A 24,428-nucleotide genomic window follows, 5' to 3' on the forward strand; every position below is an offset into this window, starting at 1 on the left:
CTGCTTTTGCTGGCAGCTGCTGAGCCTGGCTGGGGGCCGGGGTGGGGGCGGGGACGGGGGTGCTGGTGCTGGGGGTGGCCAGTAGGAAGTCGATGTGTAGGAGCCTTGTTAGCGTGGACAATCCTGGGGCCTGCGTCTGAACCTCCCTCCCTTCTCCCCGCTCCGGCTGCTCTCCAGCGCACCTCTGAGATGGGTTTGCCGAGGGACTTGGGGCCTGGCCGGCTGCCCCCAAAGCAGCACCCTACCTTGCCTTTCCCTTCCTCTGGCCTCACCCGCAGCTGCGCTCTGAGGCTGCAGGAGCTGCTATGTGAGAACAGGGATATTTGGGATAGAAGTGATGGGGATCCCAAGAGGAATATCCCAGGGTCTTTGGCTTGGCTGCAGCAGCTGTTAGGGGGCCACCCTACCCTGATCCCCATGTCTACTCAGCACAGTGGCCATATTACCTGGACCAGAACTTGGATGGTGACAGCGTGACAGTGGAACTTTGTTCTGCTTCTGGTTGCAAGAGGCAGCCTGGGAGATGTAGTTTAGACCTGAAGTAGCAGGATTTCCAGGGGCATTTTGATGATTTATTAGGCAAATTGAAATTGCCCTGGCTTATCTGGGACACATGGCCGCAGGCTCTCTGGTAGGAAGCGTGGAGTGCCAAGGGCGGCCCTACTGGAGTTCAGGCCAGTGACAGACAATTTTTATCAGGAGTGGGTTTCTTGGTTTTGGTTTTTTGGTTTCTAAGTGCCTGTCACACTGTGCTTCTGATGAAAAGCCACAACCTGTTCTTTTAGTTCGGTGAAGACTCTGTAAGCCCTGACGGGCCAGGGCTCCTGCTCTGGAAGGAGGCGTACACAGTGGGCCCAGATCGGGCTCTGCTGGTGACCTTGGGTGTGTTACTTAATCTACTGCACCTGGTTCCTTCTCTGTAACAGGGAGGTGACCAGGGGTTGTGGGGTTACGTGAGCGAGTACGTGGAGAGCACCGCGCCGCAGCCCGTGCCTGGTCGGAGCAGAGGCTCCGCCAGGGTGGATGCTCGGCGCCCCCCCGCTGGCCCCGGCCCTGCGTGGAGCTGTCCTGCAGGGCATCGAAGGCACCTTCCTGACTCCATAGTGGTCTCTCCTTTCTGGAAGGGAGAATGCTAAGTTTATTGATCCACTGTTGGAGGAGAAAACTGAAGCAGGAAGAGAAGTAGAAGCTATCTGTGGGAGTCATCCTGAGAGGCAGCAGGGGAGAAATAAGTGCTGCAGACACTCTTGGCTTCAGTGTGGCTGGTTCTCGCGCAAGAGGAGTTATTTACACATCCCAAGTGACGGTCAAAGCTGTCTTATTTCCCTGTCTCTAATGCGCAACCTGAGGCCTAGAAAAGGGATCTGTCAGCTGGCATTTGGGGAAAATAGCAAAGGGGCCTCTCCGGGCTGTCAGCCTGGGAAGGAGAGCAGGGGAAAGGCTCTTGGGGAGGTGGCTGAGGTGCCACTTCCCCCCTCACGGAGGTCAGAGAAGGAAAGTTTTGCTTGTGTGTGGTATCCCCTGGGGCGTGAGCCTGAGCCTGTGGCTGTGTCGGCAGGATCTGGATCAATGAAGCCGCGCCCGCCTGGGAGGTCCAGCAGCCTCCCCTCTTGGCTCAGCACCGAGCAGGAAACTAGCAGGAAAGGTTCTGGGTCAGTGGATGCAACTCAGTCCCAGTTTTCTTTCTTTCCAAGATGCGGGTTTGTTAATGAGGCCCTTGGTGTTTTTAAGGAAGCTTCTCAGCCAAACTGTCACCAACCTTGAGGACTTCTTGATTTCTAACCACCAACCAAATACCCAAAAAGGAGGGCACAGCGTGCAGCCACAGTGGGAGCCTGGCCCCTGGCCCCACACTGCCTCGGTATCTGGCCATCACTGCTTCTGTGCCCTGCTGCGAAGGTGACAGGATGCACCTGGACAGTGCTGGCCAGAGGGCCGCGGGCTGCAGACACTTTCTGGGCAGGTGCCATCGTGAAGAGAGAGGCTGGCATTCAGACACCTCCAGGATGCCAAGGCCTGGTCCCGTAAAGGCCAGGGAGTGGGCGGGGGTGGGGGTCCATTTTAATGCCAGAGAGGGCTTCTGGGAGTTGCAGAAAGGGCATTTTTGTGCCTAGGCCTTCTCGGCTTTGGGGATGGAATGAGATTTGGGAGCCGTGGGAATCTGCCCACTCAGCTCTTCCCTCCAGACCATCACAGACCCCTCAAACTCAACAAGCTAGAGTGAGCTTGTCCCACACACGCCCTACGAAGGCCCTGCTTCGGGGAGAGAGGGCTTACTGAGGTGGCCCACGCCTGTCCCACAGTAGGATTTCTCCCAGCTGACATTGATTCTGGAAAGGCTTGTGTTTCAGGCCTGGGAGGGCAGTGGGATTTGATAAGGGAAAAGCTGGATTAACCAGGTTCTAAGAAGGGTGGAGATGTCCTGGGAATAAGTGGTATTTTTATTCATCATTGTATCTGCAGGGCCTCGTCCGTGCCTGGCGTTGGGTGGGGGTGGGGAGAGACGGGGGTTGGTGGCAGGGGTCTCGTGTGACTACAGTGGTGAGCTGAGCTTCGGGGCCATGTCTGGGCTCTGAAGGGCAGTGCGACCCTCCCCACCAGCCTTCCCAGACCCCACACTGACTGCTGGTTGACATTTCTGTGCCTTTAACCCCAAGTGGCAGCATGTCCTAAATCCATCACGTAAGTCTGCCCTCCCCTCTCGGCTGCTTTCCTGCCTCGGAACACCTCCCTCGTAATCATGCCCCGTCCCGAGGGGGGCCAAGGCAGCAGGCTGTAGGCTATGGATCACCTACTCTCTGATGACCCCGCCTCCCCTGCCCTGCCCAGCGGCCCGCGGCCCATGCTGGCCTTAGGAGGCTGGATGCTGCTCAGGGGTGCCCCTTCCCCTGATTCCAGCCTTGGCTGCAGCCCAGGCCTCCGCAGGCTGTGCCTGAGAACATTGTGACCAGGCCAGTCACCTCAGGCAGAGCAGCAACTGGCCGTGGCTCCTCCGGCACCGTCCTCTGTGAGCTGAAGGCCGGGGTGCCTGGCTGGTGCAGGGTGAGTGCTCTGGGGCAGGTGTGGCCCTGCACACCTGCGGCTCCGGAGCTGCCTTTGTCAGGTGTGGGTCTTCTGTGCAGAGTAGTCGTGAGCGTTGGGGGCAGGTTTCTGCTTGTGGCAAGAGTACACGGTGTGCTGCGGCCTGTGGGTTTGCTCTGAGTGCGTGCAGATGTCACACACGCTGGTCCCCCACTCAGCAAACTCCGCTAGGTGGTGCACGGTCGGCCCGGCTCAGCGGGCTCCTGTGCCGCCTTCCCACAGGGAGGGCCCCAGGGGAGGTGCCGGTGGGAAGGTCTGGGCGTGGGGCGCAGTGCGGTGCGGTGTGCACACGTTGGCACGGCAGGGCGGGGCGCTGGTGCGGATGAGAGAGTGCCGGCCTTCTGTTGTGTGGGGCTGAGGGATTCCTTCTCCGTCCTGCGTTTGTCTGGGAGCAGAGGGAAAGGGCAATAGCAGCTGACGGTTATCTCCCAGGCATGGCACGCTCCAGACGCTGTCTCAGTCACCCCCCAGGATAACCTTTGTAGACTGGGGTGGTGGAACTTGATTTTGCAGAAGAGAAAACTGGGGTCTTAGTGGTACCCAAACCATAAAGCCGGGGCAGGGAGGGCCAGGCAGACCGAGCCTGCTGACTGCAGGCCTGCGCTGGGCCGTGCCCGGAGGAGGCTGCTCTCTGCCCCACTTTCTCCCTGCTCTGACTTCAGCCAAAGGGCCCTGACCTTTTCCCTTCTATAAACATCTGGCTGGCACCCCAGGGAATGGTCTGTTTTCCTTCCCTTTGCAGGGGCACGAGGGCTCACGGGACGGTCCTCGGCCCCCGGCCCCACTGCCCACAGCCTCAGGTTCTTTGTGAAAGGGGACTGCTGAGAGCAAACGAGGATCAAATGCAGGGGTGTGAGAGGGTTTGCCAAGGTGGTGGCAGGCATCTCAGCGCTCCATCATTTTCCTGACTGTGCGCTAAGGAGACACTTGGTGGCCTCGCTCTGGGGCAGGGCTCTGGAGGTGACTGGCCTTTGGCATAACTTCCAAGGGAATCTCTTTCTTTGCCTGGAAAAGGAAGTAAGGGGTAAGTGTGGGGAGGAGTGGGGAGGAGGGCAACAAAAATGGCCTATTTACCTACAGGATGATGGGTGAGTGCCCAAGCGGTTGCAGGAGTAAGCCCACCCAGGTGGAGAGAAAGATGGTGCCTCCTGGAAATATCTGGGGACCTCCCTGAAGGTTTGAGGATTGCGGTGTGGTGGGCCAGGCCCGCTGTGAGGCGGCTCACCTGCAGACAGGCAGGCTCACCTGGGGCAGCAGTGAGGAGGGGCCGCAGCCCTGCTGTGTGGGGGGTACCAGGCTCCTGGGAGACCTGACAGCCCAGCGCTCTCACGGGGGGCACTGTAGGGGCTCCCCCTAGCCTTTCCTGCAAGGGTCTTCTTGTCCCTTTGGCGTACGTCTTCATTTTTTTTCTAATTATAAAAAATACATCCCCAATGGAGAAAATATGGAAATTTTTCCATATGGAAATATAGAAAAGCATGAAGAAGGAGGAAAAAACACTGCACCAATTCTGTAGCATGTGGGAGTGAGTGGGGTGACAGGCCGACGCCGTCCTGCAGTTGTTGCCATAGCTCTAAAAACTTCACGAGGTCATGTTATTGTTTAATTTTCTTGGCTTCACATTATGTCATAAGCATTTTCCACGTCGTCAAAAACCTGTGTAAGGAATTATTCCGAAGGGTTATGTAATGTCTGTGTAGGTGCCATGGTGGCCAGTCTCTAAGTTGCTTCTCGTTACTTGCTGTTGTAAATAATGCTGTTTTGAACATCTTTCTGCATACATCTTGGTTCCCACTTTAGAATATTTCCTTGAGGTGGATTCCTAGAATGGTATTAACCAGACTAAAGGGCATAAATATTTTAAAGGCTCTTGATAAGTTTTGCAAACAGCTTTCCAGAGAAGCTGCCCTGATGACCGGACAGTGCCTAGGAGTCTGCCTCCCGTAGCAGCGGCAATATTACTGTGTTTACAACACTGTCGCTGCCTTCATGGGCAGAAGTGGCACCTCGTTGTTTTATTTTAAATGTCTTGATTTCTGGGAGGTGAAACCAGTTAAGGTTCGTTAGCCGCTGTGTTTACTGTTCTGTTGCTGTGCTTGTCCCAGAGGAGCCTTTGCCTCCTCTTCACTTTCCCCAAGGTGATACTTTAGGTTCTCTTCTCTTCTCTCTCTCTTCCCTCTCCTCTCCTCTCCTCTCCTCTCCTCTCCTCTCCTCTCCTCTCCTCTCCTCTCCTCTCCTCTCCTCTTCTCTTCTCTTCTTGTTTTTTCTTCCCCTCCCTCCCTTCCTTTTTAGACAAGTTCTCACTCTGTCACCCTGGCTGTAGTGCAGTGGCAAGATCATGGCTCACTGTAACCTTGAATTCCTGGGCTCAATCAGTCCTCCTGCCTCAGCCTCCCAAAGTGCTGAGATTACAGGTGTGAGCCCCTGTGCCCGGCCACGGGGTCTTTCGTCACAGCCCTCCCTATTCCAGCCCTGAGCAGAGTAGACATTTGTGGCCAGGACAAGGGTGAGATTTGCACCCCACACCTGTTCCCTGGTGCCAGCACCCACCTGCTCCCAGCTGGGAAAGAATTCTCATTGTGGGCAACTTCTGGCTTCTGCTGACCACTCAGAGCAGAGCTCAGAGGGTTAGGACGGCTGCTGGTAAATCTGTGAGTGGGAGGTAACGGGGCGATAACACCTCTGAAGTTCATTCTGCTCTGAGTAGGGTGTGTCTTCGCCCCTGAGCTCCCGGTGCATGCTTTGAGCACCTCTGGCGCAGCAGGGACTAGGCTGTGAACTCCCTGGTATTATCTCCTCCAACAGTATTGGCCGTAGGTACGGGGTTTTTCACTTGTCATTTTGAAATGACTTCAGACTTACAGTGAAGTTGCAAGAGTAGTGCAGATAATTCTCTTTTCCCCTTGCCCAAATCCCACAGTGTTTCTGTTTGCTTCATTGTTCCCGTTTTTCCTGAACCATTTGAGTGTGAATTGCAGACATGACGCCCTGAAAAACTTCAGTGTTTTTTCCTAAGAATGAGAATATTCTTTGACGTAACCACAGTCCAGTCATCCAGATCAGGAAATTAGCATCAGCATAGCGCTGCTGCGTCCACAGACCGACGACTACTATGTCGGGAGTCCCCCGATGTTCCTTACAGGAACAGAAACCCCGGAGCCATCCAGGATCACATGTGCATTTTGTCATCCTCTCTTTAGTCTCCTTTAACCTGAAACCATTCTTGAGTCTGTCTCTCACGACCTTTTTTTCCCTTCTTTTCTTCTGAGACAGGGTCTCGCTCGGTTGCCTGGGAGTCATCATAGCTCACTGCAGCCTCAAACTCCTGGGCTCAAGCGATCCCCCTGCCTCAGCCTCCCAGTTAGCTGGGACTACAGATGTGTGCCACCACCCCCTAATTTTTCTATTTTTTGTAGAGGCTGGGTCTCACTTTTTCTTAGGCTGGTCTCGAACTCGGCCTCAAGCAATCCTCCTGCCTCAGCATCCCAAAGTGCTAGGGTTATAGGTATGAACCACTGCACCTGGCCTCTGACATGTGTCCAAGCCAGCTATTTTTTAGAAATTCCCTTAATTTGGGTTTGCCTCTTGCTTTCTCCTGGGTGGATTCAGGCCGTGCGCTGTGACAGGAACCCACGGGAGCGCCGTGTCCTTCTTGCCGGATCGGGTCAGGAGGCGCGTGATGTCTCCGGTGCTAGTGGTGTAAAGCTTCATCTCTTGGTCACCGTAGTGTCTGCCAGGTTTCTCCACTTGTAATTAATGACAAGGTGTATTTTAGAAAGAGGAGCCGAGAGCCCAACACAGTTACTGTGCCCACATGTTGCATAGCTGAGGGTGAGCTGGGTACCCCGCTCCAGATCCAGTTCACTGCCTCCTGGCCACACCCAGTGGCCCCTTCTCAGTCCCCATCTTATCCCGCCTTTGGGAGTCACAACTCGGCCGACGCCTCATCCTCCTGGAGCACTTGCGCCTGCGTGAGGAGCCTGCTCGAGGAGCCTGTGGTCCCCGCCTTCCCTGTTGCCATGTCGGCTCCTCCTGGCCCAGACTCCCGGCGTCGGTGCCCCCAAGGTGCAGCTGGCCCCCTTCTCTCAAGGACGTTCTCCCCGGCTTCAGAAGCCATCCACTGCCAGTGCCACGCGGGGCTTCCCCCACGCCCTTCCCTCTTCTGGAAGCCCCCAGCCCTGCCCTGCCTGTTTCTCTTATCCTTCCTGTAGCAGGAAACGTCCTCTCCACCCACCTCCTCACTCGGGATTTCTTCCTTTCCCCGTCTCCTACAATGCACTGCTCAGTGAATCGTGCCCAGGGTGCCCCAAACATCTCCCTAAGCCCACCTGACCCCGTAGCCCCCGCCCTGTCAGAGTCTCGTGTGTCTCAGCTCAGCGCCTGCATCGCTCCAGATGTGAACCGCCGTCAGTCCCCGCTGCTCCACCACCAGGCCCTGTCCCTGCCTGCAGCCCCCCTCACACCCCAGCCTCTGCCCTCCAACTCACGGCCTCCCTCTCTCTGGCGCACACCACGCTCACTCTTCCTTGTGGCCTTTGCAATTGCTGTGCCTTCTTCTGGGAATACTTTCCCTGCAGATACCTGCATGGCCAGCTCCTTCTCCCCCTTCAGGTCCCAGCTTTTGTGTCCCCTCCTCAGAGAGGCCTCACCCCACATCCAGCTCCTGTGCCCTCGCTCCCTGTCATTCACAAGACGTCGCCTGGTTCTTACCTTTGAGGCATTTGTCGTTATCTGAAATGATCTTATTAATGTCTTGTTTTTCTTTTCTTTTCCATCTGCGGGCACGTACCTTCCCTGGACACAGAGCGTGTCACTGTCGTGTTCTCAGCACCTGAGGCCTCGTGCTGGCCTGAGCGGGGTCTGCGCCCAGCCGGCCTGCCTCTCCCTCCCCGGCCGAGGGTCTCTCCTCCTCCTCTTCTCTTTCTCTTCTTTCTTTCCCCTTTTCCATATTATTGGCCATAATAGGACACTGAGATTTTTGCAGTATTTGTTTTATTTATTGAGTATGCTTTAAAGTTCCTTATTTAAAGCAAAATGGCTGAGTCAAGCGTCTTAAACTTTTACTGAAAAGTGAATCAGATGGTTAAATAAGGCACTGACGCGGGGTGAAGAGACTGAATTCTGGTTCGAGCTCTGTTCTGGGCAGCTGTCTTTTTAGACTTGTCTGGGCCTTGGTTTCCTTCATTTGTAAAATGAGGGCCTGGTGACCTCTGAGGTCTCTCTACATTCTGGGATATAAGTTGCCCTCACTTAATTTTTAAAAAAAAAAAAATTTTATTGTGGTAAAGCACACAGAACATAAAATCTCCCACCTTAACCGTTCCTGAGTGCACAGTTCATTGGCATTAAGTCCATTCACACTGTTATGCAAACACCACCGCCACCCAGCTCCAGAACCCTTTTCAGCCTGCAAATCTGAAACTCTGTCCCCATAAACACTAACTCCCCGCCCCCCTCCCCCAGCCCCTGGCACCCGCCATCCTACCTTCTGTCTCTATGGATTTGACTCCTCTAGGGACATCGTGTAAGTGGAAGAATCATACAGCGTTTGTCTTTTTGTAACTGCCCTGTTTCCCTTGCCCTTGGTTGATTTTTGTTAGTGATTTCTTTGGTAGCCTCAGTAGAAAGGGAGGTTCCTACCACTGTGTGAAGAAAGCTGCATTTTACTGAGTGGAGGCTTCTTCCTTAGAGAGCATGTTGATGAGCACCAACTCATCTGCGGAACCCGCCATCACCCTCACTTCCTAGCTGGCCAGGACCCTGGGGACGGGGACACCACGTCGCGGGGGGTGTGTAAGTTTGGTGGGGAGTTCTGTAGCCTGGGGCCGGCCCAGGCTGCTGTGTTGGAGCAGAGGGTGGCAGACACTGATGATGCAAATTCCTTGTCCACACCAGGCTTCTTAATGGCCTCTGAAATTGCTTTAAGAGCTTGAAGTGTTATATTTTTAAAAGCTATAGTGTGTTAGGCCGGACGTGGTGGCTCATGCCTGTAATGCCAGCACTTTGGGAGGCTGAGACAGGAGGATCGCTTGAGCCTAGGAGTCTGAGGTTATAGTGAGCTATGATGATGCCACTGCACTTCAGCCAGGGCAGCAGAGTAAGACCCTGTCTTAACAAAAAAGAAAGTTATAGTACATAGTAGAATATTAAGGTCAGCTTGGGGTTCTATTTGAGTTTGGGTTTGCTCCCTTCCCTACAGCCTGGGAATGTCGGGCCTATCCAGGAGTTGAGGGAAATGGCAATGGCTTTTATGTGGGGCCACTGTGGTGTTGGGTGAGGGCCCCTCACTCTTTCTGGGGAGGCTTGGTCCTGAGGCTGCTCTAACCTGAGCTCTGACTTCCGTCCCCAGATGCTGAGGTTCCAGACAGTTCGTGGGGGCCTGAGACTCCTGGGTACCCGCCGAACCTCCACCGCCCCCGCTGCCTCCCCAAATGTCCGGCGCCTGGAGTACAAGCCCATCAAGAAAGTCATGGTGGCCAACAGAGGTGAGCCCCAGTGGGGCCAGCAAGAGGAGTCTTAGCCTTCCTCTTCCTGCCATTGCCCCCACGCCCAGCTCTCCACCCTCTTCCTGCTTCTCCTAGGACGCAGGAATCTAACCTCTGGTCCCCCTGCCCCCCAGGCGAGATTGCCATCCGTGTGTTCCGGGCCTGCACAGAGCTAGGCATTCGCACCGTGGCTGTGTACTCTGAGCAGGACACAGGCCAGATGCACCGGCAGAAAGCAGACGAAGCCTACCTCATTGGCCGCGGCCTCGCCCCCGTGCAGGCCTACCTGCACATCCCGGACATCATCAAGGTGGCCAAGGTGCGCCAGGCAGGGCAGCAGGGACCGGGGAGCCTCGAAATGCCTGGGGTCTTTCGAGACTGAGCTCTGACCAGGTCCTGCCCACAACAAGTGTGTGAGTGGCTGGACGGATGAGCCAAGCGGGTGAGGTGGGGGAGGAGGCTGGCCAGGGCCTGCAAGGGGACTGAGGGGTACTAGCCTCTTCCAACCCCCACCCATAGGAGAACAACGTGGATGCCGTGCACCCTGGCTATGGGTTCCTCTCCGAGCGAGCGGACTTTGCCCAAGCCTGCCAGGATGCTGGAGTCAAGTTCATTGGGCCGAGCCCAGAGGTGGTCCGCAAGATGGGAGACAAGGTGGAGGCCCGGGCCATCGCCATCGCCGCAGGTGAACACGGCGGGCGAGCGGCGGGAGGCCACACGGCTCCTGGAGAGGGGCTGGCAGGGGTGTTTGTTTCCTTGCTGGGTCTGGCAGGGATTCCCACCTATTACAGAGGCCCCCACACCTATCTCCCCACAGGTGTCCCTGTCGTCCCTGGCACAGACGCCCCCATCACTTCCCTGCACGAGGCCCATGAGTTCTCCAACACCTACGGCTTCCCCATTATCTTCAAGGCTGCCTATGGGGGCGGGGGGCGTGGCATGAGGGTCGTGCACAGCTACGAGGTGAGCAGAAGTGCAGGCACCCAGGGCTGGGAGCAAGGCAGGGCAGCCTGTCCTGGGGTTCGGGCGGCGGGGGGTCCACGCAGAGCTCACGGCAGAGGGCAAGACAGAGCCGGGGGCCCGATGTCCGCTCAGCCCTCGCCTGCCCTCTCAGGAGCTGGAGGAGAATTACACCCGGGCCTACTCAGAGGCTCTGGCCGCCTTTGGGAATGGGGCGCTCTTTGTGGAGAAGTTCATCGAGAAGCCGCGCCACATCGAGGTGCAGATCTTGGGTGAGTAGGAAGTGTTCCCAAAGCCAAGGTGGCACAAGGCAGCTGAGGGCCCCAATCCGACTGGGTGCACAATGGCTGGATTTTGGGACAGCTCCAGGGCCTGCTGGGGGCCCCCCAGGAGCTCTTCTAGAACCCTCCCTCCAGAAAGTGGCCCCTGGGAGCTGGGCCAGCAGTCAGGTCCCTAAGGCCTCAGTTGTGCCAGTGTCTCTGCTGCTGCCCCCCGCCCCCAGCCCCCACCCGCCGCTGGGAGCCGGCACCCACTGGCCACAGTGGTTATGTGGGGGTTGTCGGGCATTTGGGCGGAGGGCATTTAGATTCCATAAAAGCTGAGCCCAGCTACTTTCCATCCCAGGGGACCAGTATGGGAACATTCTGCACCTGTATGAGCGAGACTGTTCCATCCAGCGACGGCACCAGAAAGTGGTCGAGATTGCCCCTGCTGCCCACCTGGACCCGCAGCTCCGGACGAGACTCACCGGCGACTCTGTCAAACTTGCTAAGCAGGTGAGGAGCTGGCGCCCGCTGGGACGGAGCTCCTGCAGCTGAGGGTGTGGAGCCCTCCCCACGTGCAGACGGGCGCCTGTGCGTGCAGGCTCACCCGGCACCCTCCCCGCAGGCCGCATGGCCGGGCGCAGGGGTTCCCACGCGGACGGCCTGTGGGGAGCAGGGAGGCCCGGGAGGGGTGGGGAGGGGGGAGAAGGAATCTCTTAGAAGCCAGAAAGTGGGGTCCTTAGCATCCTTGCTGTGTGACAGCAGAGGCAGCTGGCTCAGAGGCCAGGCCCAGAGTCCAGGATGGCTAAGAAGAGGGAGGGAAAGAGCCCGGGCTACCCCTCAGCCCTCTGTTACCCAGACCGGGCTTCGCCACGGCTCCAGTTCACCCCAGAGTAAAGGGAGTAGATTCAGTGGATTCTGTTAGGATTAAGGAACATTGTGAAGGCATTTTGTCCTCACTTGCTTCCGTCTCCCGCCTCACATTCAGTACAGTCCATGGCCTCACTCGGGGCCCTCTGCCAATCTCAGCCTACCTGGGAGTCTGCAGACTGGTCGGGGGGCGCCCAGCGACGGCCTGCCCCCAGGCCTGGCCGGAGAGCACCTGCCACGGCCAGGTGTGTGCAGGGGTCCTGCCCGCCCCTCCTCCTGTGCCCTCCCTCCTGAGAGCCAGGCCTTCCCAGCAGCCAGGTCCCACAGCCAGGGCCCGATTCCTTCCAGAGCTGTGCCACCTCCGACCTCCAGGCAGCCTGGGCCAGAGGATGTGACAGACACCAGAGGAATCTGTAACCTTCCCCAAGCTGAAAGCCAGGGCCTGCGCTCCGCAGTGAGGCCTCGGCCACAATTAATATGAGGCATTGATTAGGATCTCACGTAGAGTTGTGATTTGGGTTACCTCGTAGGAGTAATTTTACCTTAAGTTTGGTCTTATTTATTGGCTTATGCCATCTCTCATTCCCTAACAGATTTGAGGGAGATGATTTAAATCTAGTTTGTGGTTTGGTAGGACCAGAAGTGAAACTGGATTTATGGTTGAAATTTGAGTTAGAGTTATTATCTGTTGGTTCCTCTCAAATGACGTCTCTTTGGGTGGTGGCCAGAGGCGACGATGGAGTAGATGAGGAGGGAACTTTCCGCAAGCCCCTCAGAGTCTGGGAGAGCCTAGGTCTGCAGGTGTGAGCGGATGAGGCGGCCTCAGCCGGCAAGCCCGAGAGGCAGGAAAGGGCACCGAGTCTGGGGCGGATGCTGACGTCTTGGGTGCAGCTATTTGAAGCTCCAGGGAGACCCTGGGTCCCAGTGGAGTCCTTGGGAGAAGCTTCCGGGCAGGGGCATGGCCCTGGGCACTAGGCACGGGCCTCCTGCGGGGCCACGTTGGAGCAGGGCACGCTGCAGGCTGTTCTGTTATGGAACCCCCCCGAGGGATGGGATGGGATCCCCGTCCCAGCTTCCGTTGGCTCGCCCCTTCCCCTGCCCGCCCGCACCCTGCTCACGCGGCTGCCCCGCAGGTGGGCTACGAGAATGCGGGCACCGTGGAGTTCCTCGTGGACAAGCATGGCAAGCACTACTTCATCGAGGTCAACTCCCGCCTGCAGGTGGAGCACACTGTCACCGAGGAGATCACGGAGTGAGTGTGGCAGGGGTGCCGGGCAGGGGCGGTGGGTGTTTTGTGTAAAATCCACGTCAAGTGGCTTCTGGAAGGGCAGTTGGCCGGGAGCCCACTCACTTTCCACCTTGGTGGGGAGCAGCCAGGGATCCAGGTACTTAATGTTTTTAAACATCATTATTGCAAAAGTATCACACGGTTATCGTAAAAATTAGTACAAACAAGCAAATAAAAATGATTGGGAGCCGCATCCCTGAGGATGCTGACATGTGCCCACGGCCAGCGCCGTGGAACCCTCATGGCTGTACGTGACAAAGGTGCCCATCAGCCCCTTTATCAGATGAGGAAACCAAGGCTCAGAGAGGGTAAGAGGGTTGCTGACAGTCACACAGCTAGGACCAGAACCCAGTTCTCTAATCCTGCCTCCAGCTGTGCCCACTCTGACTCTTGGTATCTTTCTTTCCATTTTACTTACGTTATTATGTAAATAGTTTGATGCAACTGAGATGTTTTATATAGAATTTTTATTCTACTTTTTAAATTTAATATTCAATATTTGTTGAAGGCATTCTGCCAGGCCATTACTCTTTCTAAACACTTTCAGCAGCTGCATACTACTCCATCATCTGTGCATTTCATAATTTATGTAGTCTTGTATTATTAGGAGATTAGGTGGTTTCTGGATTGTATGGTTATTAAGGGTTTTGGTCATCACCGTGTGCCCAAATCTTAGACTTCATCTCTGAGGAACTCTGAGGACAAACACCTTACCGAGATTACCTGAGCAAAGGTTAGCGACGTCTCGCCTGACAGCCTTCTACATACGTTCTGCCACTGTGTTCTCCCACAAGCACCGACTGTGGGCATTTTTTAAAACATCTGCCCAATTTATAAATGGCAATTACAATGGCTTTCACTGTTTCAAAATACATATTTTGAGCAATTTAAGTGGTTTGTTTTTTTTTTCTTTTGAGACAGAGTCTCACTCTGTTGCCCTGGCTAGAGTGAGTGCCATGGCGTCAGCCTAGCTCACAGCAACTTCAAACTCCTGGGCTTAAACGATCTTTCTGCCTCAGCCTCCCAAGTAGCTGGGACTACAGGCATGTGCCACCATGCCCAGCTAATTTTTTTTTCTATATATATTTTTAATTGCCCAGATAATTCCTTTCTATTTTTAGTAGAGACGGGGGTCTCACTCTTGACCTTGAGTGATCCACCCACCTCGGCCTCCCAGAGTGGTAGGATTACAGGTGTGAGCCACCGCGCCCGGCCCAATTTAAATGTTTAACCCTAGCTTTGGGCCAATCCATCTCGCCATGAACACTCCTGATTCCAGCTCCTTCCCCAACCACTGACCACACCCGAGACTGAGGATGCCGCGGGGCGGCTGCCTTTGCCCAGCAGGTGCACGAGGGCCGCCGGGCTCCTGACGCTCCCGAGGTGACGGTTGGAGTCTTTGCTGAGGCTCCAGCCTTGCACTCTGGCTCCGTGAGACTCGCCCCATCATGCCGCTGTGAATTGTCAGCCTTGAAACCTGCCTTGGAGGCTGCTCTGTCGGGGCGGAAGTCTGTGTGCTCTGCAGCAAGAGTTGTGTCAGACAGACTGGGTTCGGGTTCTTCCCGGGTCCCGAGCTCCATGGAGCTCGGGCAGGCTACAGCATCCCTGACCCTCGAGCTCCTCCTCTGATGGGAATGCGAGTGGCCCCCACGCACGCCATGGAGAGCAGGCATGGCAAGAGCACGGCCCTCGTCCGTGGCACGTGGACACGGCGATAAGCAGTAATCGTCCTCACTGCTATGAAGGGGTCTAGAAGGCAAAACAAAACACTGAGGAAAATCTGCCAGTGTAGTTTCTAGGCTGCCCTTACCACAAGCCTTGGTGACAATAAATTTAAAACCTGGAGTTTTTTTTTTCTTTTAACAGCTGTCCCACTGGGATTTGTTACTGTCCTTAGGAGCATGGCAGTCAGAAAGGCTGAGCTTACAAAACCGTGCAAAGGTGGAGAGACTTGTACTCTAAAATCACCTCTAGGGGGTCTGGGCACGAGCCAGCACCCAGCCATGAGGCCTCCGACAGCCCGGCCGTCACACGCCTGTCTCTCACAGACTGCCCCACGCAGCCACCCACGCAACAGAGCACACAGGGCTCCAAGCGTGGGGTGTCCTGACCCTCCGACCTAGAGATCTGCTAAGGCTTCAAATCTAGGCTTCCGGGGAGGAATTGGTTCGGGGGGAGACAGGAGAATGGAGAGGCCCCAGAGGAGCGGGCAGGCCTGGGTGTTTCAGCAGGCCCGTCTTCAGCCGCTACGCTCTCTGTCACTTAGACTGCGCAGCCTCTCCCAGCGTCCTGGTGGGAACAGGGCAGGGGGCGATGGAGCCGTGGTCAGGAGCAGCTGGCTGCGCGGGCTGGCGAGAGTCTGCGGCCACCCCTGCCTCACCCTCTGCTCCCCTCCTCCTGTCTTCTTGTGCCACCTGCAGCGTGGACCTGGTCCATGCCCAGATCCACGTGGCCGAGGGCAGAAGCCTGCCCGACCTGGGCCTGCGGCAGGAGAACATCCGCATCAATGGCTGCGCCATCCAGTGCCGGGTCACCACGGAGGATCCTGCACGCAGCTTCCAGCCGGACACTGGCCGCATCGAGGTGGGTGCCATTCCGACAGTGAGGCGCTAGTCTCAGTCTGTGTGACGATTCTCGCGGGCCAGGCTGCCACTCCACGCGCCCAGAGCTGCAGTGCCAGGTCGCCACAGCCAGCAGTCAGGGAGAGCACTCTTTTGGGCAGCTCTGAAGCCAACGTAGAGTCGTGGGAGTCGGGCAGTGCCCAGGAGGAAAGGGACAGCGTTCCGGGGAAAGCAGCCGCCGCGCACTCAGGCTGGGAGGAAGCCCGCGGGGAGTCGCGTGGGAACAGGGAGCAGACCAGCTTCCTGGAGTAACATGCGGGGTCCCCAGAAATGAAGCCCGGCCCTTGACTCTTCGATTTTCCACCAGGAGCCCAAATCCTTGCTGCCAACAGGGCGGGAGTGGCTGGGCCTGTCCTGCCCTCAGGCTGAGGGAGGAGGGCTGGCCAGGCAGGACCCAGGGCAGGGGCAGCAGAGGACCGGCCCCGCTGTCCCAGTGGAGGGAGAGCCATCAGGAGTGAGGGAGGGAGTCGGGGAGATGGTGGCGCAGGAAGGAGCCCGAGAGGCAGAGTTCAGGGCTGCCGGGGGCTGCGAGACGGCGGCCATGAGAGAGCTGGCGTGGGAAGGGTACCAGGGGGAGGGGGCACCGGGGGGAGGGGGCGCGGGGGGGGGTGCCGGGGCAGGCTCCTGGCACAGTAGGACCTGTGCCTTCTCTGGGAGGCTTCCTCAGCACCAGGGCCCAGCCAGTTGGCCCCTCAAAGTTCTCTGTCCCCGCCTCTCCCCGTTGCAGGCAGGAGCCCTCGGCCTGCTCAGGGTGCCCGTGCCCCTTGCCTTCTGGGTCCTGCGTGTTGGCAGCTCCCGCCAGCCTGCTGGGCACCGCCTCCCCCTCTGCCGGAGCCCCTGAGGAGGCGGGACACTGGGGAGCCAGGTTCTGTCCTGGAGTCCAGGGCAGAGGGCCCAGGGTCGGGTGGGGACCGTGAGGCAGGGGCAGGGACGGGGTGCTCTGGATTCTGAAAGCCACAGAGCCCACAGCGCAGCAGGGAGCCGGCCGCCTGCATCCCTTTCTGGAAGGATCAGAGCCCGTAGGTGGGGGCAGCCTGAGGCCGAGCTGCTCCCTCCACCCCCACTTCCAAGCCTGGCTCCTCGGGCCTGGTTTACCACAGAGTATTTTTAGCTGACAGTTCCTGCTCACAGCTGAGTGTTCACCCTTAAATATTTTATTAAGTTCCTCTTTATTGAACCCAGGCCTCTGCCCCTTAGCAGCGGAAACATGGTACAGTGGGTGTCCCCAGCCCCTCTGGGCTGTCCCCCCGACTCCCCGTCTTCCTTATGTGTGCCTGGCGGGTCCCCCAGCCCCGGGGAGGCTCTCCCTGCGGGAGCTCAGTCTCCCCCAGGCCTGTCATGAGTGCCACCCCCCGACTCCCCCAGCCTGTCTCCCCTGCACTGAGTCCGTGTGTCTCCCTGACCCGCTCGTGCTCCCCGTTTGCTTCCGTGCTGTGACGGGGGAGCCGGGGCCCACGCGCCTGGTGTCTTCCCGCATCTGGCGCTCTCCCGCCCTCAGTATCTCCGGACCTCTGTCCGCTTCCTCCTCTGCCTCCTCTCCCTGTCTTCCCACTCTCCCCTCCTGCAAGGAAAGGGAAGGACAGGGGCGTGGGTGCGTGCTGAGGCCTTCCCCGTCACCCGTATGTTAAAAACAAAACCCCTTGGCCAGCCTGCCTGGTCTCCTGTCCTCACTCATTGTCCCAAAGTGTCCCTGCGCCAGTCTGTGCATTTCCTTGCTTATCTGGGAGCCCCCAGTGAGCAGGGGCTTCTGTCAGCGGCTGGATCAGCAGTGTCTGGCTTGCAGTGGACACTCCATCCCTGCGACACATGAGCGGAGGGACACATGGATGAATGGATGCCAGAGGGTTGGTCAGGCAGGCGGCGGAAGGTTGGAGGGTTTCGGCCCTAGGAACGGAGGCGGGGCTGGCCCTGCCGCGCAGGCCCTCTCTGTGCCGCGCTGGGCCGTTCACGCAGCCCAGGGGTGGCAAGGCTTCTGCTCCCTTGTCCCCTCCATGTCATCCCAGGAAGCAGGCTGTGGCAACTGCGTGGGACGTGGGAAGGGGTCGTCCCCCTGTGTTTACGAGTAGAAACAGAGCAAAACCTGACAAGCCAGAGTGCGGATTTGCCTGGGGCACCCCTTGCTCGGCCCTCAGCACGCAGCTGAACCCGCGTGGCCAGCCTGGGCCGGGGGCCACATCCCGCCCGACTGCAGCCTTCAAGCCAGTTCCCGACTTCTCGCCTGTCCCCACAGGTGTTCCGGAGCGGAGAGGGCATGGGCATCCGCCTGGACAATGCCTCTGCCTTCCAAGGAGCTGTCATCTCCCCCCACTATGACTCCTTGCTGGTCAAAGTCATTGCCCACGGCAAAGACCACCCCACAGCCGCCACCAAGATGAGCAGAGCCCTTGCCGAGTTCCGAGTCCGAGGCGTGAAGGTGAGAGGCTGCGGCGCCCACCTACCTTTGCCCCCGGCCCTCGGAGCGTCCGTGGTCATTCGCATCCCTGCTGAGGGGCTGGCAGTGGCCCTGTCTTTGGCCTGGTCGAGCAGCGGCTCCCTCGGTCGTAGCCGCACGCCGGCCTCTCCCTGCTGCTCCAACACCGCGGCCACCAGGGCTGCCCCTCGCTCGCTCCTCAGCCTCCCTGGAGTTGGCCTGGTCCCCAGAGCTCTTCCTGACACTTTGGTGCACCGGCCTGAGCCTTCCATCAGGAATCTTGTTCTGGGGAGACCCACACTGTTTCCTGCCCCCTTGGGGTCAGAATCATCCGGAGCGTGTGTTCCATACTACCAGGCTGCCTTCTGGAAACCCTGATCCCGCAGGTTTGGGTCAAGGCCCCAGAGCCTGTGTTTTGAACAAGTTCCCAGGTCAATCTTAATTTCAGGAAAACGGGGCCACCCTGAGCACAAGCCCACGCTCTGCGTGGATGAGGGCGTTTTGCGAACAGTCAGACCCTCCACCAGGCCCCGCGGCCTCCTCACCCGGGCCTGGTGTGTGCACATCGTTGGGTGCTTCAGGGACAGCCGTGGGGGGTGGCGAGCAGGGGGCCGGGACAGTGGCTCCACCCTCGGTGGGTCTGCAGCTCAGCGTGACTTCGTCTGGCTGCCGTGGCCGCCCTGCCTGCGAGGGTCCCGCACGCCCACCGCCTCTTTGCTGGGCTCTGTCACTAGTGTGTGGAGCTAGAGAGGGATTCACAGCCAGGAAATACCGCCTTGTTCTTTGAAGCCAGCACCTGCCCACGTGTTCCGTGGGTGCCACCCTCAGCGTGGCAGGGCAAGAAGAGCTGGAGGACAGGGCCTGGCCCTGGGCCACCATGGGAGCTCCTCCCCCAGCCTCTCTCGGGGTCCCGCGGGCTGGGCTGTGCCGGGCGCCGGCTGACGGCCTCTCCACCTTGGCCTCGTCGTCCTCCCTGCAGCTTCTCCCAGCCCTGTGTGGAGGCTTGGCTGGGTGGGATTGGGGCACGGGGACAGTGCTGTCCCGTCAGGACCCCACAGTCATTCATCTGTCCACACAGCTCTGTGGCCGGTCCCAGCAATCGCCCCAGTGCAGAGACCTTTTGAAAGAGGCTTCTGGGCCTCGAGAGGGAACAGCGAGCTTCCCAGATGCTGGGGTGTGCACTCTTCTGGGGAGCCGGGGCCCTGCCCTGCACTCGGGGCAGTGGTGCATCACGGGCTCGACCCACACTTGTCACGGGGGCCTGGTTTTCCTGGCAGAGGTCTGTGGCTGCTTCAGTGTTAGGAGGGGCTGTCTGGCCAGTGTACAGCGTGACCGCAGCGGATGACCTGGGCTGTCCCCACCCCTTGCCTGCCCCCGGCCTGGTGGTCTTGGCTGGGCCCTGTGGTTGTGTCCCAGTTGCTCTCCTCACCATCAGCACCTGGGTCCTACCTGTGTGGCAAGCTAGTCCCTTGGGCCATAGGACTTTGCACCTGTCCCGCACCCTGGAGGGCCCACGAGCATCCTCCACCTTAGCTCCTCCCCCCACAAGGTGGAGAAGGGGACACACTGGCCCCTGATCATGGGGGCCAGCAGCAGGACAAGTGTTTTGGGTGTCCGGGGGTGCCATGTCCTCCCCAAGTGTACTGAGACGAGGCTGCTGACTCCCGCCGTGCCCCAAGCCTCCTGCCAGCGCCAAGCACTGCGGTCCTGGTGCTCCTGTCCTCGGGCGTCCTGCACACCCTCCCTCTCTGCCCTGTCCACACCCCCTCAGATGGCTCTCACCCCCTGCCCTTCTCTGTCTAGGACGTCGTTCCTGTTTCCCTAAACCAGGCTCTCGCGCCGCATCCCGCGCGTTCTGGGGCTGAGGGAGCAGGCGCACGCACACAGCTTAGCGCGCCAGCCACCGAAAACCCCAGCGCGTCCGTGCAGCGTGCTCGCTGTGGCCGGCCACAGGCCCGGCGCCACTGCGGGGCCTGGGATGCCAGTGCCCACCTTGTGTTTTCACCTGCATGGGTCGGACCCTCAGGGGGGCCAAGGGCCACCTGTGCCTGTGGGCGCTTGTGTGTCGGTGTGATGCTGCCCCGCTAGCGTCCAGGGGCAGATTGTTCAGGAGGCCGCTGGGGCCTGGCCAGGGTCCTGGCAGAGGAGGCAGAGCAGGGTCCCCTGGCCTTGGACTGTCTGGCGTCCAGATAGAGCACTAAAGCAGGGGAGTGGCCACATGCTCCCCTATCCAGCCGGCTCCTTGCAGGGAGGAGACCCAAGGCCAATTTCCAGGAAAGCCCAGTGACAAGGGGAGTCAGTGGAGCAGCTGCAGCCACAGTCTCCCTGGGGCCTGCCATACTGGCAGGAACCTTCCAGAGGGTCCCAGGCTGACAGCAGGGCAGTGAGATTCCCAGCCCTTTCCAGTCCCTTTAGGATGGCATTTTACAAATCTAGAAGATGCCCTGGGAGATGGTGGACAAGGCTGTCACCAGTGGGAGCCATGGGGACTTTTTAGTGAGTTGTGCTCAGAAGAAAATCACCAAATCGGGTCCCTTTGTCTGCCCGGAAGGGCTGTACCATCTCCCACCTCCTCCTGTTGCTGAGTCCAGTCCCGCTGGCACCCTGCGGACTGTCACATGCCACGTCTGCTGGGGAAGGTGCTCATGGTGAGTGCCACGTGCCCAGCTTTACAGGTGTAGGGTACCACTTCCTGTCCCCACCTGCCAGGAAGGGGCATGCTGTGCACTTACAGGTCCGAGTGCAGAAGCCTGCAGAGCTCAGCCGACCTGCCCAGGCCCGCAGCTCCTTCAGGGCAGGGACGGGGATCACCCAGGTCGTAAGACACCAGCCCCAGCCCCCGCCACTGCGCTGTGCTGCCCCCTTGGGCAGATGAGGCAGGGTTGGGGGAGGCCCTGCAGCCCTGACGCCTGTCCTGGCCTGTGTGCCTCTGCCACCCATGTCCCGTCCTCTCCCCAGGGGATCTAGCCGGATGAGACCAGAGACTAGCACTGAGGTGTCCCCAACAATTTTATTATAAATAAAAACAAGACTCCCACTTGGTGGCTGCAGCGCCTGCCTCGGTGGCTGTGAGCACCTGTCAGAGGGACCCGTCCCCTTACCCTAGTCTGGAGGCCAGAACCGAGGAGAGGGCTCCCTGTCCTGCCCAGTACACAGAGGAGCCTGAGGTACCGAGAATAAAAACCAAGGAGGGACCCCTGGGCCGGGCAGTGCCCCGCCCCTCCCCCCTGTGCTTACGCCTCAGGGCACACGGCGCTGCCCTCCCCTCACACCACACTCTCCTCCAGCCGCTCCGAGCTGCCCCCCACGCCGCGGCACCCTGCCCCGAGCAGCCCCCCGTGCACCGAATGGCTCCGCCGGGCCCAGGCCCCTCCCAGGCGCCTGGCGTAACCGTAGCACCCAGCGTCTCCCAGGTCCAGGGAGCAGCTGCGCTGGGGGCGGGGTGGGGGGCTCCGAGGCGGGTGGGTCTTGGGCGTGGGGCTGGGGCCGCCATTGGTCTGGGACTGGACGTGGCTGAGCTTGAGGGGGAGGCGGCCATTCCCAGCCCCCCGGCCCCGAACCAGCAAGGCCACAGTGAAGACCAGTAAGGCAGCCACCAGCACACCCCCCACGGCCACAGTCAGGGTCCCGCCCAGCACGTGGGCCTGCAGGGCATGGCACAGGGGTGTGGCTGGCAGCGTGGAGAAGTGGGCACAGCCCAGCAGCCTGGTGGCCGTGAGGTCTGAGGGCCCAGCAGCAGGTGACAGGGCCAGCAGGCAGAGGTCGTAGTCAGCGCCAGGGACCAGGTGCTTCAACAGGAAGTGGTGGCTGGAGGCTGGGACAATCCTGCAGGCAGAGGCAGGTGGTCAGAGCCCCGGGCTGGGGTCCAGCCCCACCTCCCACACATTCAGAGTCTGCCTCCAACCATGCTCCCAGCTCTGAATGTCCCCTCCCCGAGACCACACAGGCCCAGTGTGTTCACTCAAGAAGGCGGAGACACAGGCACATGCGTGTGGGACAGGAGACAGTGCCAGGGGACAGATGGGTGTGCACACTGACACGCAGGCCCAAGGCAAACCGAAGAGGATGCTGGGGCTGGGGGTGGGGGACTCGGGGAACGGCACCAGCAGAGGCAGAAATAACGTGTGTGCGCGACCATGTGCACAGACCCCGACCACCACGCACCGCCCAGGGAGACCCCTCCCGGCAGCCTGCTGCCACCTGACCCCCAGGCAGCCATGCCAGGCCAGGCCAGGCCGCTGCTCCTCCGAGACAGCAGCAGTGCAGAGTGGGGGTAAGAGCATGCCAAGGGAGGGGCCGGGGCAAAGCCTGGAAGGGGCAGTGGGGGAGTGGCGAGCAAAGCGTGCGTCCTCACCGGTAGATGAGGGTCTCGTCCTCGCTGCTGTTGTACTGGATTTGGAACATCCACACAGGGTCAGCTGGCCGCCCCGGCCCCCAGCTCACCAGCCCTGAGGTGGCGGTCACCTCTGTCACCTGCACTGCTGGCTCAGACTCCAGAGTCCCCTCGCCCTCGGCAGCAGTGCGAGCCGAGGCAGCAATATCCGAGGGCCCGGGGTGGCCCCCCTCAGCACTGGTGTTCCCGCCGTGGGGCAAGGCCAGCACCCGTAGCTCTACTCGGGCTGTGGCCTCTCCAGCGGGGTTGGTGGCAATGCAGGTATAGGCCCCTGCATCCCCGGCACCTGTCACCCCAATCTCCAGGGTCCCGTTGGGGAAAGCCCGGGCTCGGGAGGAGTTGCCAACCAGCCGGTCGTCAGGGCCAACCCAGTGCATGGTGGGCGCAGGGTCACCAAGGGCCCGGCACCGCAGCGTGGCCCGCTGGCCCTCCAGCACCCAGAGGCGCTGCGTGTGGCGGGCAATGAGGGGCGGCTCGCAGGAGAACTCGCCCTCGGGCACTGCCCAGAAGTAGCGGCCCGCCAGGCCGGGCGGGGAGGCGCAGGTCTCCAGGTCGTCGGGCCGGGCCAGCCGCCGCAGCCACAGCAGCTCGCAGTTGCAGTGCAGGGGGTTCCCGCTGAAGCTCAGCACCAGGGGGGCGGGCGAAGCCTCCGCGTCCCGCCCCCGAGAGAAGAGTGGGTCGGGTGCCAGTGTGGCCAGGCGGTTGGAGGTGAGGTCCAGGCGGGAGAGCTGACCGAGCTGGGCGAAGGCGCCCGGGGGCAGCGCGTCAATGAGGTTGTGGTCCAGGTTGAGGGTGTGCAGGGCAGGCATGGCGCCAATGCCCGCCCAGGGCACCTGGCGGAGGTTGTTATAGGACAGATCCAGGTCCTCCAGGCTGTCCAAGAAGTCATCAAAGGCCCCTGGTGCGATGCGGCCCAGCTGGTTGCCACTGAGGATGAGGTGCTGCAGGTTGACAGGCCCCCGCAGGCTGCCGGTGCCCAGCTCCACCAGCCTGTTGCCATCCAAGTGCAGGGAGCGTAGGCTCTCCAGGTCCCCAAAGGCGCGGGCCCCAATGCGGGTGATGGCATTGCGAGACAGCGTGAGGTCCACCAGCCCTGTCATGTTGCGGAAGTCGGGTGGCCCCAGGGCCTGGATGAAGTTGTCAGCCAGCCGCAGCTCCACCGTGCGCCGGTCCACGTTGGGCGGCACAAACAGCAGGCCTCGGTGGGCACAAAGGGTGCTGAGTGACTCGGACAGGTTCTGGCAGACGCAGGGCAGGGGACATGCAGCCGCTCCACTGGCCAGCAACAGCAGCAGGAGCGGTGGGGCCATGGTGAGCGCCCTGTAGGGAAGGGCCACAGCCCAGGCACAGGTGGGGCTGGTGCAGGTGCCCACTCGTGCCCAGGGCACTGTCCCAGGAGCCAGCTTCCAAGAGCCCAGCCCGGGGAGGGACTGGGTCAGAGGTCCAAGGGGTCCTCCAGGGATTAGGGAAGACTGGGGCCCTTAGGGCCAGGCCCCCCAGAGTAAAGGTCACATTTCCCAAGTAGTTAGGGGGAGTCCAGGCGCTGGGGACAAGGTGAGGCATGAGGCAGGAAGCGGAGGTGGGCCGAGAGCAGGGAGGGTCCCGGAACTTCCTTTCCCTGGCGTCCCCTGGAATCGCCATCACCCTCCCCCCTCCGCGCCATCCCCTCCCCCGCTGGGGAAGGTGCCCCCCCTCCCCCCCGCCCCTTGCGTGGCCCGTGGCCCCTCCCCAGACAGTCCCGAGCTGCACCCCCCCGCAACCCCCTCACCTGGTGTCTGTCGCTCAGGGGGCGCGGGCCGGCCTCCCCGCGGGTCTGGCCGGCCCCCGCCGACTCCAGGCCGCTCTCCCGCGGGGGCGAGGCCCGGGGATGACCGGCTGTCTGCCGCCCTCCCTCCGGCCCATGGCGCTTGGGCCCGCGGCCCCGGCTTGCTCGGTTCCCGGCACCTTTCCCCGGCACGGTTCGCGGTGGCAGCGGCGGCGGCGACAGGCGGGCGGGTGCGCGCCGAGGCGCGCGCGCCGCTGACACGCACGTGGAGGGCGGACGGGGAGGGGCACAC

General features: G+C 60.0%; 2 protein-coding genes across 9 annotated transcripts in view; one reads left to right on the forward strand and one right to left on the reverse strand.

Annotated features, from left to right (window-relative positions):
- The window catches only part of PC (pyruvate carboxylase), a 96,072-nt gene that overhangs the window by 63,720 nt on the left and 7,924 nt on the right, over positions 1–24,428 (forward strand). For all 7 annotated transcript variants that reach the window (XM_069471768.1, XM_069471769.1, XM_069471766.1 and 4 more), the window contains 9 exons: positions 9,431–9,566; positions 9,701–9,885; positions 10,086–10,251; positions 10,384–10,529; positions 10,681–10,798; positions 11,151–11,302; positions 12,793–12,911; positions 15,368–15,530; positions 17,799–17,981. In XM_069471768.1, coding sequence (XP_069327869.1) covers positions 9,431–9,566; positions 9,701–9,885; positions 10,086–10,251; positions 10,384–10,529; positions 10,681–10,798; positions 11,151–11,302; positions 12,793–12,911; positions 15,368–15,530; positions 17,799–17,981 — 1,368 coding nt within the window. The remainder of the gene's footprint in view (positions 1–9,430; positions 9,567–9,700; positions 9,886–10,085; positions 10,252–10,383; positions 10,530–10,680; positions 10,799–11,150; positions 11,303–12,792; positions 12,912–15,367; positions 15,531–17,798; positions 17,982–24,428) is intronic.
- Positions 20,970–24,376, reverse strand: LRFN4 (leucine rich repeat and fibronectin type III domain containing 4). Of its 2 annotated transcripts, XM_069470346.1 has the most exons (3): positions 24,140–24,376; positions 22,333–23,691; positions 20,970–21,803 (listed from the first exon to the last, which is right to left on the reverse strand). In XM_069470346.1, the coding sequence occupies exons 2-3, from the start codon at positions 23,679–23,681 to the stop codon at positions 21,245–21,247; spliced, it is 1,908 nt and encodes a 635-aa protein (XP_069326447.1). In that variant the 5' UTR covers positions 23,682–23,691; positions 24,140–24,376; the 3' UTR covers positions 20,970–21,244. The 2 variants fall into 2 exon arrangements, with proteins under 2 accessions (XP_069326447.1, XP_069326446.1); XM_069470345.1 differs by having other exon boundaries at positions 22,333–24,376.

The sequence above is a fragment of the Eulemur rufifrons genome, chromosome 6, assembly GCF_041146395.1.
Source record: "Eulemur rufifrons isolate Redbay chromosome 6, OSU_ERuf_1, whole genome shotgun sequence".
Lineage (NCBI taxonomy): Eukaryota > Metazoa > Chordata > Mammalia > Primates > Lemuridae > Eulemur > Eulemur rufifrons.

Excerpts from the sequence above, each read along its gene's own strand:
- LRFN4 (XM_069470346.1), bottom strand. The coding sequence starts at position 23,681 with ATGGCCCCACCGCTCCTGCTGCTGTTGCTGGCCAGTGGAGCGGCTGCA. Across the intron at positions 21,804-22,332 it reads GACGAGACCCTCATCTACCG|GATTGTCCCAGCCTCCAGCC; the intron begins GTGAGGACGCAC and ends CTCTGCCTGCAG.